The sequence below is a fragment of the Penicillium chrysogenum genome, assembly GCF_028827035.1.
Source record: "Penicillium chrysogenum strain IBT 35668 chromosome Unknown utg000002l_segment0_segment0, whole genome shotgun sequence".
NCBI classification, from domain to species: Eukaryota; Fungi; Ascomycota; class Eurotiomycetes; order Eurotiales; family Aspergillaceae; genus Penicillium; species Penicillium chrysogenum.
This window is the reverse complement of record NW_026622750.1, coordinates 3,781,927-3,801,328: the sequence shown is the minus strand read 5'-3', so window position 1 is coordinate 3,801,328 and position 19,402 is coordinate 3,781,927. Positions and strand designations below refer to the sequence as shown.

The following is a 19,402-nucleotide window of genomic DNA, read 5'->3' as shown; positions in this document are numbered from 1 at the left end:
GCACCTTGATTTCCGGCACCATTTTCCCCAGGGGGTGGGCCACTATGCATCTCGCCACTCAGTTGCTACAGAGCAGGTACAAAGTGATCAGCGTGATTAAATAGATGGAAAAGGATGCTGTATCCGATTTAGATTCCCCACCAACACAGTCAGAAGAGAAGTGCCGGAAGTGTGCTGCTGCGAATGAGGAGCGGCTGTATGACTGAGACTGTACTCGTTCTTCTAATCCTGCTGGCTACATTCTGATAGCATAACTGGACTTTCAATATTGAGGGGCAAATATAGTGTTATGTGACCAAGAATCGGCGTTTGAGAACCTGTCAAGCTTCAAATCTATCGGTCCATGACTAAGAAACTTTGCAGTGCGAAGGTGGGTTGAACGATATCCTGTGTGACGACAAGCAAAAGGTACATGTAAATACCGGCTGCGTCTTGGTCTCAACCAACCCAATAGGGATTGGAGAATCAGAGAGTATAGACTAGGCAGGTCGAGGATGTCAATAGTGAATTAATAGCATTTTTGCAAGTCGAATTGCCTCGAATATGTATCAAAACCCAGCGACTCTTTAGCCTTTTCAACCTGTTTCCTCGTAGCGCTGTAATAGGTCTGTGCTCTACTGCCTACATACAAGGATGGAACATTTTTGCCGTTCTAGTTGTCAATCCATGACTGCTAGTCCTTACAACTCGGCCGTTTGGATGTCATTCTGGCCCAAATGTCAGCGTATAAATTAGAAGAATTAACGGGGAATCAGTTGTACTGGCCAAACCCCGCTGCATCTGGCATTGCATGGATGAAAGCCAAGAAACAGCGGTCATGTTCTCAAGGACCAGAGGAATCTGATAGACACTGTAAATCGCCTTGAATCCCACCGGCCCCCACTTCTGATTGCACGAATGATATCACAGTAACTAGATAGCCACAAATCGCATTGTGGGTAAACTCAAGCGCTGCATGGCCTCTCTGTTCAGACCACTTCTTTTTCCGTCAAGTAAATAGCCATGCTATCGAGCACTCCAGTGATATCATTTACAATTATCGAGATTGCTTTGGTTTGATGGGCTGATGAACAGTGGGTGAAAAAAGAACAGATTCTGGGCTTGGTCTTCCGTTTTGCAAAATTGCTGCTTGTCTAGGTACTCCGCGGTGAAGGGATAACAAAACGCCCAGAAAGATTAAACTACATTGTACACTGTCCGAGAGTTGAGGTAATTCCTTGCCCAAGCCTTAGTAACGAAGCTGTCCTGACGTGCGTGGCTCCTATGGCCCATGACAGCATGCACCTCAACTTCGAAGGGCCCCAGATGGCCGACTTCACTACCCTTATGTGACGGGCCTAAGTCTTCGTCTTCTTAATGCATTTGCAGTGGAGTAATCTGAGGAAAGGATGATTTATAAGTATCTCATAAAAGGAGCATTTGACGGCTCGTGAAAAGATGCCATACTGATTCCGTTATTATGGCGACATCTTCTTTTTGTGTCTTTAAGCTGGCGTGGCCACCAGTCGACAGACCTTGGGACCAGTGCATGCATGGTTATATCAAAGGCTGCGCGAGTTGATAAGGCATTTCAAATAGACCATCGGGCAAATAGGTCTGGCGCAGAATATCAATCTAGACAGGAGAGGCCGGGGCAGCCACCCATACACACTCGACCTAGCATGCGAGCTTTGGCTGCGATATTAGCCGGAGGAATAGACGAAGAATATGTATGACTCGACCTTTGGTCGTTGATCTTTGCCTTAAATAGACGACCAATCCACGCTGGTGGAAGTATCAAAACGAGTGAATAAATAAATGGTACATTCCATGTCAGGTACTAAGACATCGCAAATAAGGGAACGAATGTCTCTGCCTATCTTTAAATCAGTGTATTTATAGGAGCGGCATAATACCATGGCAAGGAGGAACCTATAATGGAAACGCTCAACAAGTTATGATAGAGTAAAGGAAAAGAGTCGACATAAAGAACCCGGAGAAAACTTGCGAATGTCCGATGTGTGGTCTTAGGTAGAACACAGACGGAAGAAAATAAAGAGTCGTGACGGACATTAAACGCACCTTTCAGACATCTATGAGAAGTCCCTTAGCCTACTCCAAGAAGCCCCAGTCACTCCTCGCCCAAGCCCCATTGATTTGAGTCCCAGGGGCATGGAAATTTGTACACATAGTCTAAATGGTATGAATCCATCATTGACTGGCCAGGGGCCATCCACTGGGTTTGGAAAGCCGCTTGGTCATATGCCGCCGGGATATAGTTTGTATGTCAGTTCTGGTCGTAGCATTGTGGCCAAATCCGCATATATTGTTGTTGTTGTTGTTGTAACGGGGGATGGACATGGGCATGTTGCGTGTTTGGCGTGTGTAGCACGTGTGTGGGATAGGTCATCGGCACCGGTACATTTTGAGAAACGGTCGCAGGCGCTGCTTCGTGGACTGGTACGGAAACCATTCGGACAAGCTGTGGCGAGTAAAACTCATGATGCGGTGGCATTGATTGCGAATAACACGATTGCTTGGCAAGCATATACTGCTTATTTGGTGTAGGAACTGATGCCAGCGTCTGGTGGTATGAGTGCTCTGAGGTCGCATCTTCCGAGGATGGTCGGTTCAGGAGTCCCGGAGGGTGAGAGCGGTGTTTGTGTTTGGCGAGGATAGTCTTGCGACAGAAGCTACAGTTTCAAAAGATCATCAGACGATTTCCGACCATCTCGCTTCCTCGTTATTTACCTTCGTCCACATGTGGGCTCATGGCATACATAAGGCCGCTTGCCAGTGTGGATTCGACGGTGGCGGGCCAGACTCGATGACTAGAGAAGAATTAGAAACCGCGCGGATTACTATTTTAAGGTTATTTACGTCTGAGAACGCCTTCTGGCATTCTTCGTGATCACAGACGTGGGGCTTTTCGCCAGTGTGGGTCCTCGAATGTACGGTCAAGGCACTTCGTTGAATAAAGCTCTTGTTACAATCTGTGACCATGCAATGATAAGGCCGCTCATTGGTGTGTATGCGATAATGGCGGCAGAGATCAGACTTGCGTTTGAAAGACTGCCAATTTAGGGCTTGTGGTCGACACCAAAGAGTTAGAAGCTCACTTACCTTCCCACAGTGACCCCACGAGCAGTTAAAATCGCGCCTACTGCCAGGAGCCATTATTGCAGTCAAGTAGCTATGCAACTGGAACTGCCGGACTCGGAACTGAATCGAAGAGATAACAGAGAAAGTAAAAGGGGGAAAAGGACGTGATTGCATAAACAATAATTACATGTAGTAAGATGCGGTAAGTCTAGGATGAGAATGCATTCAACCAGGGTGTCTCCAAAATATGATAGGGAGAGGGGAAGCCGAGGTAATATACGATGAAGACTAAGCAAAAAAGGGGGTCCTCTAGTAAACGCTGAGAAGGGAAAAAACAACGGCGGGCATGGGATAACCAATAGCGAGTAGTTACTTGTTTTTTAGTTTACGGGTAGTTATGCTAGCGTTAGTCGCCTTAGGTGGAATGGTATGTTGATAGGCAAAGAGAAAATGAGACCCCACCCACATTACCAGAATTACGCCGTATACCAACTGCTTAGCCGACCTTACCAATTGTGTCATATTGTACCACATAATCATATACCGAACTCCCCACTCCACGGGCTGATAGGATATACAGTGAGTGGCGTGCAAGACAAGGAATAGAACAACGCCCATTGTTCCGAACAAACAGCATCTTGCTCCAAATTCTCTCTACCCAGCGTAAAGATCGACGAGATCCCACGAATTACGGCGCCAATCAAAATTGGCAGAATGAAAACCCAAGGATCTGGTAACTGAGAATATACATTCAGCAATTGCAGCTTGTCCAAAGTAAACGCCTTTTTTCTCAAGTATCATCTTCGTGGCGATTTGGACTTGTATTAGTCCACAAGGCTGGCTCAACTTGAGTGCAAGTTGTCTCATGTTCTCTGGACGGAAATTGAGGCGTTGTTTACTGTCTTAAACTGAGGGAATCTCAACCGCTTGGCTGTTTTAAACTTGGGAGTCCGAAATAGTGTTGATAAATCCCAGAAGTCTTCCTGAGAGGATGTAGAGAGGTTACTAGGACCATAGAGGTTATGGAAATCCTTGCGGAACTTACTGGGCACGCCTGACAGGGGCGACGGAGCATCTGTTCTAGGAACTGGCGGCGGCACCTGACTGATTAATGCTAAGGAAAATGAATACAAAAATATTTGCTAAAGCGCTTAAAAACTATTATTTTAAGATCTTCTCTAAGCTACTAGGAATGATATAAACCGATAAGGAAGAAATGGAGTTTTTAGTATCTATGCTGGGATAGTTACTCTGATTTTGGCTTTTTTTCAGATGGAGTAAGGGCCTAGTTAAGTTAGTCTCACCCTCCAACAGGAATGAAAGTCATTGGTTAACGTATTTCACAAGCGAGCCGCCCACCTAAACCAACCCATTAATTTTAAATGCATTTATCTCAACCAAAACGCCATTAAATTAATAAACTAAATTTATCATCTATCTGGACATGTCTCTCTTCTATGTCCTGTCTTCCTACATATTCCACACCCTCGGGTGGGGGAGGGGAGGGGGGAGCTTTGTACGCGGCTGTAAAGCCGATTCTCCATGTAAGCCAGGACCGGATGGAGGTGCTTCAATTGCTTCCTCCGGCTGCATAATTAATGCAGATGCTTCTTGAACTGAGAGGCCTTCCTCGGCGGGGATGTGCCTTTTAGATCTAGCGCGCTTTTGCTTTTGCTTCTCGTTGGCAGCACGTAATTCCTTATTTTCTTTAGCGAGTAAGATAGCACCTTGCATTGTAAGACGGAAGTTATAAGCAGGTTTAATGCACGGTCTGACGGGCTAGGTGGGCTTCGAGATCTTGTACGGAGTAAAGCTTTGATTGATGAAGCCTGTCGACGTAGTTCTTTCTCTGCAGAAGGGGTTTTTGGGGTGAAATCCCGGCTTGATTCACTACCCCGGCTCGGGGGCGGGAGTGGTCGGGGGGTCGGGGTTCGAAGCCGAATATCAACACCCGAGTGCCGATTGCTAAGTGACTGTGAACCGAACCAGTACAAGCTGTATGAAATCCAGTCCGGAAAAACAGTATTTCTTTCCCGTGATGTCAAGTTCGATGAGAGGGCCCCAGTGGCGCCACTCATCGAGGGTGAGACAGGCAACGGCCTCCCGGACAATGCTCCTCCATCTCCTGACCTCTCACCAGTAGTGCCACCTCCATCTAGCGCATTGTCTACGCCACCTGGTCGCCTCCAGACTTGGCTGAACGACTGAAAACGCTATCTCAGCGTGTGGAGGAAATACATCCACCGGACAATCCAACCGAACAGGAAGCAGAGTCCACACAGGGCCTCGGTTTTTCCATCTATGGCCGCAGAAGAAGACCTTCACGGCGCTTGCTGGAATCACTTGGCAAGATGTACTCCGTAGGCGCACTGAATACCGCATCTGCGAGCACAGTCGACCCGTCGACTTTCCACGAGGCTGTGTCGGGCCTCAATCAACTGGAACGGTGGGCAGCCATCCAGAAAGAATATGCGTCTCTCCTCGAACACAGAACATGGAAAAGGATTCTGCGAACAGACGTACCAGTCGGAGATCATGTGATTGGCTGCAAATGGGTCTTCAAGACCAAAGCCAACGGAACGCACAAAGCGCGGCTGGTCGTCTAAGGCTACCGACAGAAGCATGGCATCGGCTATCATGAAACATTTGCCGCGGTGTCACGGATGGACTCGGTCCGCTGCATCATCGCCAGCGCAGTGTCGCGCGGATGGAAACTTCACCAATTCGACGCGGTCACTGCATTCTTACATGGCGACGTAGACTCGTCCATTTACATGGGGTTGCCTGAAGGCTTCGAAAAGCCAGGATATGTGTGCCGGATTCGCCGCTCGCTATATGGTCTTAAGCAGGGCCCGCAGATTTGGTACAAATGCGTCCACCGCGTCCTGGCCGCTCATGGCTTCACCATGGCACAATCTTACAACTGTGTGTTCTACAAATCCAATTGCGTGATCTGCGTCTACATCGATGACTTTCTCGTTGCTGCAGCAAACTTGCCCGAGATAGACCAAGTGCAAAGAGCATTGGAAACAGAGTACCAACTGAATGATCTCGGTACCCCACGCTCGTTCCTGGGCATCCAGTTTGACTTCCAGGCCAATGGATCTGTGTCCATCCACCAACACCAACATATCCAAAAGGTTCTCCTCGACTGGGGCATGGAAACCTCTCAGACGAAGAATACGCCGATGAATCCCAAGCAAATCTTGAATCGCCGTCCAGACGAAGAACCTCCAGACGAGGAAACAAAAGCACGATTCGCAACCGCCATCGGTTCATTGATGTACTTGATGGTCGGAACGCGACCGGATATCGCGTTAGCGCTGGGCACGTTGAGTCGATCCTCGTCTCAGCCACAATCACACCATCAGGTCGCCCTGCAGAGATTGCTTCGCTATGTCAAATCTACGCAATTCCATCGCACTACATACCGCAGTGGTCAGTTGATCGGATACACGACTGCCGACTTCGGTGGCTCCATCTTCACTGATGGAGCCTACTCGACGTCCGGCTACGTATTCCAACTTGCGGGTGCGCCGGTTTCCTGGTCGTCTAAGAGACAGGGGGAAGTGGGCACGTCTACGATTCATGCCGAGTACATTGGACAGTACAATGCCATTCTACATCTGCGGTGGCTTCGCACCTTTCTGGCCGAAAGGCAACTGTATCGATCCCCGGTCACCAACATATGGCCGACAACCAGTCCGCCATTGCGCTATCGCGCAATCCCGAATTCCACAGTAGGACGAAGCATTTCAACGTGAAATTCCACTATCAGCGAGCCTTGCTGAATACAGGCGAGATTGGGCTTCAATATGTTCCGACTGAGGAACAGGCGGCAGATGGCCTCACCAAGCTATTGTGGCCTACAGCCTTTGTCAAGTTCCTTAGTCTCTTAGGAATCGACGCCTCGCAGACTTCAAGGCAACCTGCGTGACAGCACAGGCGCTCTTTCTACTTTATTTCCCCACGGGGCTTTTTAAGTGGTTTTACCGAGGCCTGGCTGCTCTGCGCAGCTCCAGTATCGCCCTGCCAGCGAAGCGATCCTGAGTGGGAATGTCGTGATATGAGGCTTGTGCAGATCAGGAACCAAGCCGCATCGTCGGAATTAAATCCGAGTGCCTATACAGACTACCAAGCTGATTCCAACCAACTTGGCCTATTGTTGTATATATCCTCATGTTTCCCTGAATAAATCAATCAATCCACACCTCTGAACTACAACATCAACGAGTTCGCGCGCACTGCCGCAGCGCTCGCAAAACGTGGCGAGTTCCATCCGCCGATACCGTTCTTTGAGTACATTCCACAGTTCACCTAAGGCGTTTATATAAAGGCCTTTATGCCTCTCCAAATGACCTCCTCCCTCAAGGTTCATATCACCTACCTCGGCCCTTTACTCCCAATCGATTCTGTGCATCAGGTCATTGTTTGATGCGTCTACCTGATACAAGACCCAAACTCCAACGAGCGCGTACCGCTGCTCGGTTCATACCTACCCTCGGCATTAGAACACACTCAAAGGATAGCTTCCGTGTGGCTTAAATTCTGGGCCGGGTTTTTGGCTGCTACTGCGGCCCGTGATTTCGCATAGGTGTTGGCGGAAGGGCTCGATTTGCGTCCGCAACGCTCGGACTTCCTCAATGAAGTTTTTCGGTTGCGCATGGAGGACGCTCTGGTCGTGCTTAACCTCCAGCAGTTCAGCTTTGGTGGATTCCATGGGCTCAGTTTGGTCGTCGATCGTCTATTTCAGGCTGTCGATTCAGCCGCCAGCTTTCCAGGGTCTGTGATGCGTCTGTCGTTGTCTCCATTGTACGCAGTTTCGGCGTTCGAGCGAGCCGTAATAGCTTGACCATCGCTGAGGCAAACCAACGGCCAAACCAGAAATTCCCCCGATGCGTATTCTAGTGATGCAGACTTATGCCCTGTCGCACGTTTAAGAAGTCACGGCGCAGAATCCATCATATCATATTTTTGTTCGCCTTTTTATTTTGAGGGCACGGGCGTCTGTTCGCAGGCCGGACAGGCGACATTTGCGGAACTATACGGTTCGCGTACATGCAGTATATCGTATAGGTGTTGGTTCTGAACTTGGCCTGACATTTATAGCCTTGGGTTTCCTACAGACCTAAAAAGACCTAACGAGAACCAGACCCTGAAGTCGTCCGCAGCGTCGAAGTATGTATCTGGATTGCTCAGCACAGAAGAGAACATAGTTTACACAGGTCCATAAGTAATAACCGGGGCACTTAGTGGGAAGACGGATAAAAAGAGAGGGAACAGTTTAAGCCTTGCGGGCCATGGTGTTGAGGGCAGAGCCGTCGTAGAACCAGTCGATCTGGGACCCGTTGAAGGTGTGATTGAGGAAGACGTCGAAGGTGGCGTCACCGTTCTTGGGGTGGACACGGAGGGTCATGGGCTTGCCAACCTCAAGCTGGGTGCACATGAGGTCAACCTTGTCCTCGGGCTGGATCTTGTCGTAGTCGGCGGGGTCGCAGAACGTTAGAGGAAGCATGCCCTGCTTCTTCAGGTTGGTTTCGTGAATACGAGCGAAGGAACGGGTGATGATGGCGAGACCACCGAGGTGACGGGGCTCGAGAGCGGCGTGCTCACGGGAAGAACCCTCACCGTAGTTCCAGTCACCAATGACAACCCACTTGATGCCGCGGGCTTTGTAGTCACGGGCAGTGGCAGGGACGGCATCATACTCCTTGGTGAAGTAGTTCTTGACCTTGTTGGCCTCACCATTCTCCTCGTTGACAGCACCGATCAGCATGTTGTTGGAGATGTTATCCAAGTGGCCACGATACTTCAACCACGGGCCAGCCATGGAGATGTGATCAGTGGTGGTCTTGCCCCGGCACTTGATCAGGATAGGGATGTCATTCGCATCCTTGCGGTCCCAGGCGCTGAAGCCAGCGAGGATTTGCAGACGGTCGGAGTTGGGGGAGACAGCAACATTGACCGAAGCACGGTCAGCGGGAGGAGCTTGATAAGTCTCACGGCCAGGCTCAAAACCCTGGGTGGGGAGATCGTCACCTGTAGGAGGCTTAAGCAGGAAGTCGTTGCCATCCTTGTCCTTAAGCGAGTCGGTGATAGGGTTGAATTTGAGGGTACCGGCAACGGTCATGGCAACGACTAGGTCGGGAGAGGCGACGAAGGCGTGAGTGGCGGGGTTGGCGTCGTTACGGCCAGTGAAATTACGGTTGTAGGAGGAGATAATTGAGTTGGCCTCGCCCTTTTTCACATCCTTGCGGTCCCACTGACCAATGCAAGGGCCGCAGGCGTTGGCGAGGATGACACCGCCATACTGCTCGAAAGTCTGGAGCTGACCGTCACGCTCGATCGTAGCGCGGATCTGCTCGGAACCAGGGGTGATGGTGAACAGGGACTTGGACTTGATGCCATGATCAAGAGCACCCCGGGCGATGGAAGCAGCGCGGGACATGTCTTCGTAGGATGCGTTGGTGCAGGAGCCGATCAGACCGACCTTGAGCTCCTCGGGCCACATGTTGGTCTTGACGGCTTTCTTGAACTTGGAGAGAGGGGTCGCAAGATCGGGAGTGAACGGGCCGTTGATGTGGGGCTCGAGCTCATCCAGGTCGATCTCAACGAGCTGATCGTACTGAGCACCCTCATCCTCGCGGAGTTGAGCGGCATAGTCTCGTGAGAAGTCACCGATGTGCTGACGCTTGGTGGCCTTCAGGTAGTCGTACATGCGGTCGTTGAAGGGGAAGATAGAGGTGGTGGCACCAATCTCGGCACCCATGTTACAGATAGTACCCATACCAGTGCAGGATAAGGAGTCAACACCGGGACCATGGTACTCGATGACGGCACCGGTACCGCCCTTTACTGTGAGAAGACCGGCGACCTTCAAGATGATATCTTTAGGGGTGGCCCAGCCGGACATCTTACCACTGAGGCGAACACCAATGACGCTGGGGGCCTTCAGCTCCCAAGGGAGACCAGCCATGACATCGACGGCGTCAGCACCACCGACACCGATGGCAGCGGCAGCGAGACCGCCGGCGTTGGGGGTGTGGGAGTCGGTACCGATGATCAGACCACCAGGAAAAGCGTAGTTCTCCAGGATGATCTGGTGAATGATACCGGAGCCGGGCTTCCAGAAACCGATGTCGTATTTGGCGGTAGCTGAGGCAAGGAAGTCGTAGACCTCTTTGTTGATAGCGTTGGCACGGGCAAGATCCTTCTCGCCTCCCACCTGGGCTTCAATTAAATGATCACAGTGGACAGTGGTGGGGGTCTGGACTTTGTCCATGTCAGCAGACATGAACTGCAGAATAGCCATCTGGGCAGTGGCGTCCTGGCAAGCAACACGGTCGGGCCGCAGCTTGAGATAAGATACACCTCGCTGGATGTCCTGACCGTGAGGGTCGTCAAGGTGGGAGTACAGGACCTTCTCGGAGTAGGTGAGAGGACGCTGTAGGCGAGAACGGACAATGTCGAGATTCTGGGACATCTTCTTGTAGTCGATGTAGTGACCCTGAGATCCAATGCGTTAATCGCTGCTGCTTGTAAATGTTCTCCAAGCCCCCTCCAACCTAGTTTGGCAACACTGACAGTTTCCTGGTTCGTCATCTCAACCTTCCTGCCTAGGGGGTCATTGCCAATGGTAGCGAAGTCCCGGGTTCCGGGAAGCTATAATGCAAAAGTCAGTAACTGCAGGTGTGGGCTGCCATCTAACCCGGCATATGTGCCACGCCAAGTGTGGCTGAAGCTTGGTAATGACGTTGCTGCTTACACGACGGAACTTGGGGGCCTTCAGCGAAGCGTAAGTTAGCCTTCCGTTCCTCACCAGGAGCATTTTCATGACTGGCACCCTGGTCGAGCGTCATCTGTCGACCGTAACGATCTGAGAATGTAGGGATAAAAGACATACCAGCGCAGCGGCGCGCGCGAGGCGGGTGGTGACCATGATGGTAAGCTCTACAAGATGGGAGGACCGCACATCAACAAGCTAGTAATAACAACCAACTGGATATGGTAGTGTGGGTGTAGATAGTGAATAAGAGAGAAAGGGTTCAGAAGGAAGGAAAGAAGGATGGAGGCTTATTATTGAGTGGGAGAATGTTCCTACCGGGACCCGTAGGTATAGCCGTAACCGCTGTTACCAGCGCAATACAATACGGCTTGTACGCTAAGCCTCCAGCATGCGACGGCAAGGGCTGCTTCTGGCAGGAATTGCGACTTTATTTCGAATACAGATTGGTTGCAGGAACCGTATACATACTCCTCTTTTCTTCCAGAGCTCTTCCGATGCGTATTCCTATATCTAACGTCCGTAATAGCGCCTCTTCCTCTGGGGAAGTTCCGGGGAAACAGCGATTTAACGCATGGCGCGGGGTTAAAGCTGACCGGTTGTCGACAGGATGCTTGCCTGAGGATACGAATGATCTGACTCGTTGAAGATCTTCCAAACATTCAAGGTATGCGAGATTGACGGAAGAATGAGAAGGATGAGCTTGGTACTCAACGACGGTGTGTCTATTGGAAGCCGACCGGAGCTTCCCAAATGCTAGATGCCAGACGGGAGAAACGGTGACCGGTGGGTATGATGAGCCGTTGGTGGGTTCAGACTTGATGAACTGCCGCCGAGGTGAGGGCGAAGCCTGAAAGCGGCTGCAAAGGGGTTGAAGAGAGCAAATACAAAGAAGCTAACATGGCTTAGGGGAATAGTGTCAACCGACAAGGGATGCTGAAATCTACGATTGGCCGCTTAGAATGGCCCCTGATATATGTGAATGTATGAATCGACAGTACGTTTAACGCTGTGAGTGCTGAATAGGAGGTATATATATATCCATATCGCAGTAAATAGAACTCCTACGAGAGATGTTAGACACTAAGTATTACCATTGTCGGCAAGCCCCTGGAGCACCATCGCACTTCATATCGCTTTTAGATCCAAGGTTGCCGCACGGTGCCATTGGGGTCTCCGATTTCTCTGCGCGGGCAGCAGGGCGCAAAATGACGACCGTAATTATCTATAATTACTTATCGCCTCTACACTCTGGTACATAACGCACTCCCGGTCGAATTGACCACGACTTCATGAGCCTTGCTCACCTTACACGTCTACGCTGTTTTCTTGAAATATACCGCCAGGAGAACAGGTAACAACTATTAGTGGACCCGATGCGGAGGGTTCTGACCGAACCAAGCAGCACTATAAGTTGGGTTGTCATGTATTGTATTTGGAGGTTGCAACTGCTTCAAAATATGTCGATATCATGACGCCATCATTACGCGTTGAGTTTGTATAGCAACTAGGCTTTCCAAAGCCCATGAGACAGACCCACGGACCACCAGGAAAGTAACCAAAAGAAATATCAACGTGACTTGCACATATAAAACAAATACGTATTCCGCTGTTTATCATAATTCAATTGTATATTGTAGACATCACGTTTCATGTATATTGTTAATTTTCACCTTATATAATGTCATTTAGAATTCACGCCATACTCATGTTATTCAAAACAAATACCTATCTGTTAACCTAACTATATATCCACGTCATACCAATCTAAAAGTCTCGAGCGTAGCTGATGCCTGTGGTGGCTTAGGCATTCAGACACTACGGATGCAGATTGACGGGCTGAACGCACCAACCCCCACACGATCTTGGGCGGCCATTGCAGCCGGCACGGACAAACCGCAACCCCTGGAGAACCGCCGTCAGGCCGACACAGACAGGGGTTGCGCCAAGCCACTGCACACGGAAGATAAAGGGAACGCGTCTCGCCGCTACCTTCCCGCCCGGGCCGCAAACGCCCACACCGGGACTGCTGTTGAAGGTGCTATCTACCCCGCATGTATAATTTGCGGGGATCAGAACTGCCAAGGGCGGTCGCATTTTCGATTAACCAGGGAGCGACGCCTCTGACAGCGACCGGTACCACTACGCTTCGGACTCCGTTTTTCACCCAGCATGTTGCAAGATGAACGGTCTATTTTACGACTACTCAACGGTGGCCGCATCTTCACGTTGCCGAAGCTATCGACACTTTGCTCATCAGATATACGGACTGACAATATCCTCTTCCATAACCGGGGCTCTGGTATTCTTTGTGGTTTCAGTGCCCTTCCAGTCAAAGGTCCTTCGCCAAATCTGTCTGAGGAAAAAGATATGTTTGCATTGGGCTCTCTCCTACTTCAGGTTGAGCATGGAATCAAACCTGTGCTTTTTGCGAACAGGGACGGGTGAATTATTTTGCCCAGAATACAGACTGATCATCATGGCATTGATGCGATCATTCGAAACGCCTGGCTTGGACACTATACTGCACCACGGAGATGCTAGAGAACCTTCATTCAATCGAAGTTCAGATTAATCAAAGTATTCATGATACCCAAATACACTCAGAGCCAATTGCTTCACTCAGAGAGCGGATCAGAGTAGGGAAAAAAAGACGCGAGAGCAATAATGGTAAGATTCGGCTTGTAGACAGTAAGTTGTTGTTTCTATAGGAAATTAACATTCGTTACGTTACACCAAGAGTACGTTTTAAGCTGAATGAATAAATACTGACTCCTTTTCCTTTGCTTCCGAGGCCCTGGTTCCCCCACTTAACAGAAGAACGTTCCTCTTCCCTTCGTAGCCCTCTAACTTTACTTACTCATACGCGATAACACCTACTAGATATAGACATCTTCTGACGAAGAGGAAAGACTTGTACTGTTCTTTTAGGCCACTGGATATTTATGAACAGGAGTGAGATATAAGGATCGTATTTTGTACAGAGCTATATAAAGAAAGGATTTCGGGTAATTCTTACGCAAGTATCGTACAACAAGGTATGTGCGTCGACTACGACGCTGCTTGTAAACGAGGAAATCAATGCGACGAAAAATGACATGACAGGGAGAACTTGCGAGGAAAGCAGGCCCAGAGATCCACAAACGTAGGGACAATACTGGCGATACGCTCGCGTCCAACTAGCGGAAGCGCTGAAGACGGATAAATTGAAAAGATTAGACGAACCGGTGAGAATCGAGATACGGCCACTACCGCCGTGGCGAGCCGAACCCTTTGAGCAGATCGAGGTTTGGTCAGTCCGAGAGGCCGCAAGAGAACGGGCTAGGACCGTACGGTCTACCTCCGATAGTACTGCCTACTTAGATGTCTCCCTTGGATGGGAGGGCCACTTAGGGGCCGCTGTTATGGCACTAGGCGACAACCTAGGGGTCATCGAATTATAACTATGATAGCAGAAAAGGATCATGCGTAGAACACTGGGTGCGTCAAATGAGTAAATACGGACAAATGCTTTTTTTATATCTTAGGCAATTGCCACAAGATACTTTTCCCGTATTGTTGTCAAATGCCTCAGACAAAATCCCGAATCCGGTTTTTGTTGTGATATGAGGCTGGTGCAGATCAGGAACCAAGCCGTACCATCGGAATTAATCCCGAGGTGTCTATACGAAGAGAAAAGTTGATTTCCAATCAACTTGATCTTCTCTTTGTGTATATATAGCCTCAGTTATTCCCTCTAGTTCAGAACAATTAATCTTCCTTTTGAACTACAACAGTTTTGTCTTCGAATCGTCAGATGAGTTTTGCATAGCATGCGGGTACCTTCTCACGCTGACTGGCAGACAACAAATTGTCAGAAGAGCGATGTGGTTTTCGCGGAGTACCAGTTATGTGGTCAATAGAGAAGCAACCTATCAGTGCCAATTATTATTATTATTATTATTATTGATTCCTCAGGCTTTCACGACCTTAGGTCGTATGCGTTGAAACCAATGAATATTAGTGCCGCGGAGGCAGCTTCAGTGGTTACGCCAGCCCTGGTAGCTTGGCAGGCGCTTTTCCGGTATTGTGGGACTGGTGTTCCTGCAACAAGCAGGGAAATTCCGACCAATTCCGAGCCGATGCGTGTGCTGGTTAACAACGTAGACGACAATAACATCGGACGAATTGCTATCCAGCTTCTACGGGCGAAAAATGCGTGTCTTCCTTTCGCTAGACCATGGATCTGCGCTGTTTGTGGACGACAGGAGTCGGAAGCGTTGATGGATGAATCAGGTGTGGACGAGGTACTTGTCATTCCGCCATCCTCAAGTCAAACAGTTGATCTCGCTGCAACCTTCCATGCTCGCAATTGGGGTCCGGCGGATATTATACTGGACTTTTCCGTTGATGCCGCCTTTCGACAGGCCCACGCATCATCACTGGTGACGGATAAGGGCTTGGTGATCACTCCTGGAGTACCGTCGCCTGAACTGGAGAACACAAGCAGCCGGCAGCAGGATATCCTGTGTTCGAACAATAGAGGGGTGCGCTCGGAATATGTGTCTGCGACACCGGACGGTGCTGCGCTAGCGCAAACTGCAGAGCTTGTCGAAGCGAACGTGGTCGCAGTTGATAAGACGACTGTCGTAGATCTAGTGGATGCGATTGACTCTGCAATGACCGGGGTTAAAGAGGCACCTAGCCGTCTATTACATAACGAAGTAGTCGTTCGCGTCAATTGAGCGACGGACTGTGTGACTAAGCACAGTATTTACCGATAACGTTTAGAATACCTACTTCATTTATGTGTCCGAGAATAAAATGAATGGAAGTATTCCTTTATTCAAGCTGGAATATTATCGCTCATAGTCGGAATTTAGTGTTCATAGCGCTGTTTGTTATCTCTGACCATTTTGGCGGATAATTAGGGGCCTCGTTTACAACTCGACCATCTGCATTGACACGCAAAGATATTTCGTCTATTGGCCGCTGCCATAATTGGAACCCGGGACAAGAAGAGCTGAAGTAGAGGAGAACGTGTTTGTATTCAAAATATTGTTAATTGCTGCACACTTTTATTTCCGACAACATATTCGAAGCCCGCGGCTCCTGAAAAGATAGGCGGTTGACACTTGCTACCCTGACCACTTGCTAGGTCGTCTTTTTACTGTACAACATGCCACGCGGAATTTTTCTATACATGAAACTACTGCGCACAGACTATCCCTTGCAGTTCTCAAAAGCAATAAACACGACAATATGACATTCCTGCTGACCCACCGGATCGGGTTCTTACTGGGAATGCTGAGGAGCGCATTGCCACTTATGTTGGACATGGTTTTTTAGAGAGCGTCTCGTCCAATTCGTGAACGGCCAAAGCTGATCCCGAGTCTTTTCTGCGGACTCACTGTATAACTATAAACTCAATGAGGTCGGGGGTATCTTGGATCTTTGCGGTTCCCTTGGTTCGGATCGGCTCTGATCGACAGCCCGACCAATCAAAAATAACACCTGATTCCTCTTGTGTGATTTGTCAAATACCTACTAGCCTCGCGGCCGTCTGCATCCGCCAGAAATTTGGCGCCAATTATCTCGGCAAAAGGACACAGAACGGCTGATGGACTCTAAAGAGACTTGTACGTTTAGCCCCCACGACAATGCCTTGGGCGCAACAAGCAATGAAACCCCTGCTTCCAGTGTTCAATCATGGCTTGACAGGCGCCCAAACACCCTCGAGTCAAATGTGTTCAGCGCGTTGTTCTCGAGCCCAAGCCAGCCGCTCACGGAAAGCCCTGCTTCGCAGCCCTCGATTGAGAAAATTGCCATCCCACGAGGACGAAACCGCCGAATTTGGACGTCAAATAGTAGAGTAAGTCGAGCATGCGACATTTGCCGTGAGCAAAAGGTCAAATGTAGCGGCGATCGGCCCGCATGTCGACGATGCCACGAAGGCGACATCACTTGCATCTATACAGATGGAAAGCGAGAGGAAGAAGCAAGGTTCAGTAGCCGAGTCTCACAGACATAATTGACGTGTGATCGGCTGACACTATATTCAGACAGTCCGCGGAGCTCATGTCTCAGGTTCGGGTGTATGAAGACCTCTTACGTAGTCTGCATCCTCTTCTCGACCGTCAATTAGCAATTCAAATTGAGAAGGTCGTTAGGGAAGTAAGAAAACACGAGCCAGATGAAATTTTCGGACAAGCATCTGATGATAACTAGTTTCCAGGCACACCTTCGACAACCCCGAAAACGATCCCCGATACCCAGCAAGTACAGAGAAACCCCATACAGCCGACCGATCACACCATTGAGGACCTCAACTGTGCCGCAAATAGTCAGGCGGCAGGGCTCTTGGTAGACCATTAGAGGTAGCGTGGCTCTCTAGACTCCACTGTGAAATGGACCAGCACATGAAACCAGAGTATCCGTTGGAAAGATCAGAACAGACCCCACTTTGTCTACCAACTACTTCCTCGACGACTTGCAGAGTCCTATGGCCTATCTGAATGAGTTTCTGGATTGGCCCTCGGAAGAACCTGCTAGCCAATTGGTGGATAGTTACTTTCACATTGTGCACGCGTCGTTTCTCTTCGCTGGGAAGTTGTACTTTCCGAAACAATTTCGCAATTTTTATGCCAATCCGCGTAAGCAGCCGGGCTGGGCGTGGATGGCAGTTTTCAGTCTAGTGTTGGCTATCGCTACACGTAATAGCTCTTTGATGAGAAAGGAACCGGAAGCTGGCACTGGCACACACATGTCATACTTCACAAGAGCTTGGCAGCTCTGCATGAGAAATTATGCTGTATTCGACCACCCAAATTTACAACAGGTACAGGTTTACAGGTTGAATCCCTTATGTCACTATACATGCTTTCGATAGGCCATGTTAATAGGTATGTGTATTCAACTACGGCGCTTTTAAAATTGGGGCCTGATGATGAGCAGGGCGTGGCGGATGTGCGGCGTCGCAATGAGATCAGCAGTGGCCATGGGAATCCACCTTCGTAGTGAGAGTGAAAGCATTTCTTACATATCCAAGGAGACAAGATATCGTCTTTGGTGGGCATTGTACTCGCTTGGCATTCAACTATGCTCAATGACTGGACGCCCACCCAACATGACCCTGGAATACTGTACTGCCCTTCTCCCAGCACCCCACCGGGAGGAGGACTTTCAAGAAGACCATGTTTCCCGGTTCATTGCGGACGACCATACTCGGAAGGCTCTACTTGCATCTTTCATCTCACGAGCGTTCAGACCGGACGGGCAAGGGAATAACCAACATGCAGAACCTCCACATCACTCCGCTATAAGCGAAGGAGAAGACGATGTTCCACGCATAGCCTTTATGACAAGCAGTGCTAAGCCTAACACGTCGCTATACTTCCTGTATCGTTTAAGCTTGACTTGCATTGGAAGAGCTGCCTTGGTAACATTCTCGCAGGTCCGCATTCCGCTCCATAGCTTGTTGTTGAGTGGTCTCTTTAGGCCAGCCTTTGGCAACCAGGCCTCTCCTAATGCTACAGGTTGTATCCAAGATCTAGGACTGGTGAAAAACCGCCATCTCATTGAGGTATAAGCCGGAGTTTTCGGATGGTAGTGGCAGAGTGCTTGTAATTTTAGTGGTGTCACAGTCCATTTCCGCCCTATTCGAGTTGGAGGTTCGTGGACACTTCCAAACTGCCGCAAGTTTCTGCGAATATCTATAATCGCAGCCTGGCTGCATTCAGCTTCTCCGGCCATCTGAGAGACTGGCTCTCTATCATATCCGGGACGAGACTCAGTTTTAACGGGGGAAGCCTAGGCGCCATTCCACAAGGACGGAACTAACTCCCAAGAGGGAAGAGGCCTTTTTCTCAGGTACACAGGATAGAAGGACGGGCACAAGAGTTTGTGACGGCATTTTCGCACATAATACAGTAACCTGGGTCCAGCAGTATAACACTTTTGACCATTGAAAGAATCAACTCCCTGCTTCCTCAGTAGCTGAGCCAAAGAGATACTCCACGAGCTGCATGTTTACAATCTGTCCTCTAGCCGCATCCGGTCTATTGGGCATATCATTAACTTCCATAGCTCCCGAAACGTCACCCGCCGTGCGTCTAGCTCCAGATTCTTTAGGCAAACGCACCGTTGCAGAGGTTTTGGGAAGTTTATCGGCCTCCCTCGAAAGACTTGATCTCAAGACCGGCCGGGGTCCGGAAATTATGGATATCGCGCATGGGCACGAGAGAAGAACTACTGTGTCTTTCAAATGACGAGACCGTATTTGTACGGATGATATCCTTGATTTACGAGGCTCTGCCCGAACCGGACCTGTATATTTGTCCTTGCGTAATCGAACCACACTGCAAGGGCTCCTCAGATTCAACAAAATCCACACGATATCCGAAGATGCACTGGCGCTCGAAACATGCAGCGGACTTTGCATGTATAAGTACTATACGACCCTAATATGTCATTTTCCAAGCCATGGGGATATATGTCTAGCGTCCCAATTGTTAAGAGCTCACCAGCACGATCCAACGTGCAACTGGCTGACCATCGCAT

At 49.5% G+C, this 19,402-nt stretch overlaps 5 protein-coding genes across 5 annotated transcripts; 3 read left to right on the top strand and 2 right to left on the bottom strand.

Annotated features, from left to right (window-relative positions):
• Positions 1–2,266: 2,266 nt before the first annotated feature.
• On the bottom strand, positions 2,267–3,156 carry N7489_004819 (C2H2-type zinc finger protein; the record flags this gene model as incomplete). The annotated part of the gene is made up of 4 exons (XM_056710571.1): positions 2,267–2,672; positions 2,731–2,810; positions 2,860–3,051; positions 3,103–3,156. The coding sequence occupies 4 exons, from the start codon at positions 3,154–3,156 to the stop codon at positions 2,267–2,269; spliced, it is 732 nt and encodes a 243-aa protein (XP_056568992.1).
• Positions 3,157–8,365: 5,209 nt separating this feature from the next.
• N7489_004818 (uncharacterized protein) lies at positions 8,366–11,020 on the bottom strand (the record flags this gene model as incomplete). The annotated part of the gene is made up of 4 exons (XM_056710570.1): positions 8,366–10,588; positions 10,666–10,743; positions 10,847–10,864; positions 10,985–11,020. 4 exons carry the CDS (start codon positions 11,018–11,020, stop codon positions 8,366–8,368), a joined length of 2,355 nt encoding a protein of 784 aa, XP_056568991.1.
• Positions 11,021–12,688: 1,668 nt separating this feature from the next.
• On the top strand, positions 12,689–12,991 carry N7489_004817 (reverse transcriptase; the record flags this gene model as incomplete). Its single annotated transcript, XM_056710569.1, has 1 exon — positions 12,689–12,991. The coding sequence occupies one exon, from the start codon at positions 12,689–12,691 to the stop codon at positions 12,989–12,991; it is 303 nt and encodes a 100-aa protein (XP_056568990.1).
• Positions 12,992–16,394: 3,403 nt separating this feature from the next.
• On the top strand, positions 16,395–17,218 carry N7489_004816 (Zn(II)2Cys6 transcription factor domain-containing protein; the record flags this gene model as incomplete). Its single annotated transcript, XM_056710568.1, has 3 exons — positions 16,395–16,846; positions 16,906–17,017; positions 17,072–17,218. Coding segments are annotated over 3 exons (711 nt in total), but the record flags the coding sequence as incomplete, so codon positions are not given.
• A 751-nt stretch (positions 17,219–17,969) lies between these two features.
• Positions 17,970–18,431, top strand: N7489_004815 (uncharacterized protein; the record flags this gene model as incomplete). Its single annotated transcript, XM_056710567.1, has 1 exon — positions 17,970–18,431. The coding sequence occupies one exon, from the start codon at positions 17,970–17,972 to the stop codon at positions 18,429–18,431; it is 462 nt and encodes a 153-aa protein (XP_056568988.1).
• Between the last annotated feature and the right edge of the window lie 971 nt (positions 18,432–19,402).